The 1,281-nt window shown below is 33.6% G+C and overlaps 1 protein-coding gene across 1 annotated transcript; it reads left to right on the top strand.

Annotated features, from left to right (window-relative positions):
- Positions 1–287: 287 nt before the first annotated feature.
- LOC108341111 (uncharacterized) lies at positions 288–1,281 on the top strand. The gene is made up of 3 exons (XM_017578754.2): positions 288–462; positions 550–638; positions 977–1,281. Exons 1-3 carry the CDS (start codon positions 436–438, stop codon positions 1,128–1,130), a joined length of 270 nt encoding a protein of 89 aa, XP_017434243.1. The 5' UTR covers positions 288–435; the 3' UTR covers positions 1,131–1,281.

Consider the following 1,281-nt stretch of genomic DNA (forward strand, 5'->3'; position numbering starts at 1 on the left):
GGTTTAGATTGAAAAACTCGTTTCAACGATGAGCACCCAGGTTCCGAACCTGCATACCAGAGCCAGAATTGTAGATGCAGATATCATATAATATAAAACTACTCGTTTAATTATTTAAAGTAAATACTTGAATATTACGAAAAGTATCAGAGAGAAAAATTAAATAAACATAAATATTAGCAGGAAAATGTAAATAAATGGTTAAATATATAGAGGCAAATTCAAACATGGAATGAAATATTAAGTTGTTTTGCTACAAAACAGAATCACACAGAGATGGTATAACTATGGGCGAAATACCATGTCCTCCAGAGCAAGACCATTTTCTTGAAAGTAAAGTTAGGCATAAAAGTTTATGACCCACTCAGTGTTGATCCATTGAGAACTTGAAATTTGAGAGCTATATACAACTTTTGGCCTCTGTTTCATTTGTAGATGGCGAATCGATGGATTAGGCCCGAGGTACGTTCCCTGTTCATAATTCATGACTTTGCATCTGTCGTTGTTTGTGTCATTTATGGGAATGCTGTTTGCATGTATGCATGGTAGGTATACCCATTGTTTGCAGCTGTTGGAGTTGTAGTTGGGATATGTGGTATGCAGTTGGTTCGCAATATCTGCATCAACCCTGATGTCAGGTCTCTCTCTATTCATTCATTCGGATATGCAAGTTTCTGATTAAATAAAAGGCAAAATAGAAAAAGCTATTTTTCATTTGTTGAATTATCATGTGTAACGATGATAACCAAGAAAATTGATGGTAGAGAGTAATAATTCGTATTAACAAGAAAGAAAAATAAAATTAGAACATATATTGTAACATTATCATAGTCGAAACTAAAAATTTGTTGAATAAAAAAAAACTTTCATAGTTGATGGAAATAATATTTATAGAAATAAACAAATATTGGCATGGAATTCAATTATCAAACTGAGAGATATTTGTTTGCATGTATTTTGGGTGAAAATGAAACAGGGTGAGCAAGGAAAAGAGAAGCAGTGCAGTTCTTGAGAACTCCGCTGAAGGAGAAAGGTACGCGGAGCATGCTCTGAGGAAGTTTGTGCGCAACAAAAAGCCACAGATTATGCCTTCCGTCAACACTTTCTTTTCTGACAGCAATCGCGATTAACTTCAAATAACCACAAGACAATTTCATGTACTCTTCCCTTGCTAATAATTTTTTTGTGCTTTTAAATAAGAGCTGATTATTATCACTGGGACTAAACATTCACCATGTATCAATTATTGCTTCAGAACAAATAAATATATTATGTTTGATA

This window comes from Vigna angularis, chromosome 1, assembly GCF_016808095.1.
Source record: "Vigna angularis cultivar LongXiaoDou No.4 chromosome 1, ASM1680809v1, whole genome shotgun sequence".
Lineage (NCBI taxonomy): Eukaryota > Viridiplantae > Streptophyta > Magnoliopsida > Fabales > Fabaceae > Vigna > Vigna angularis.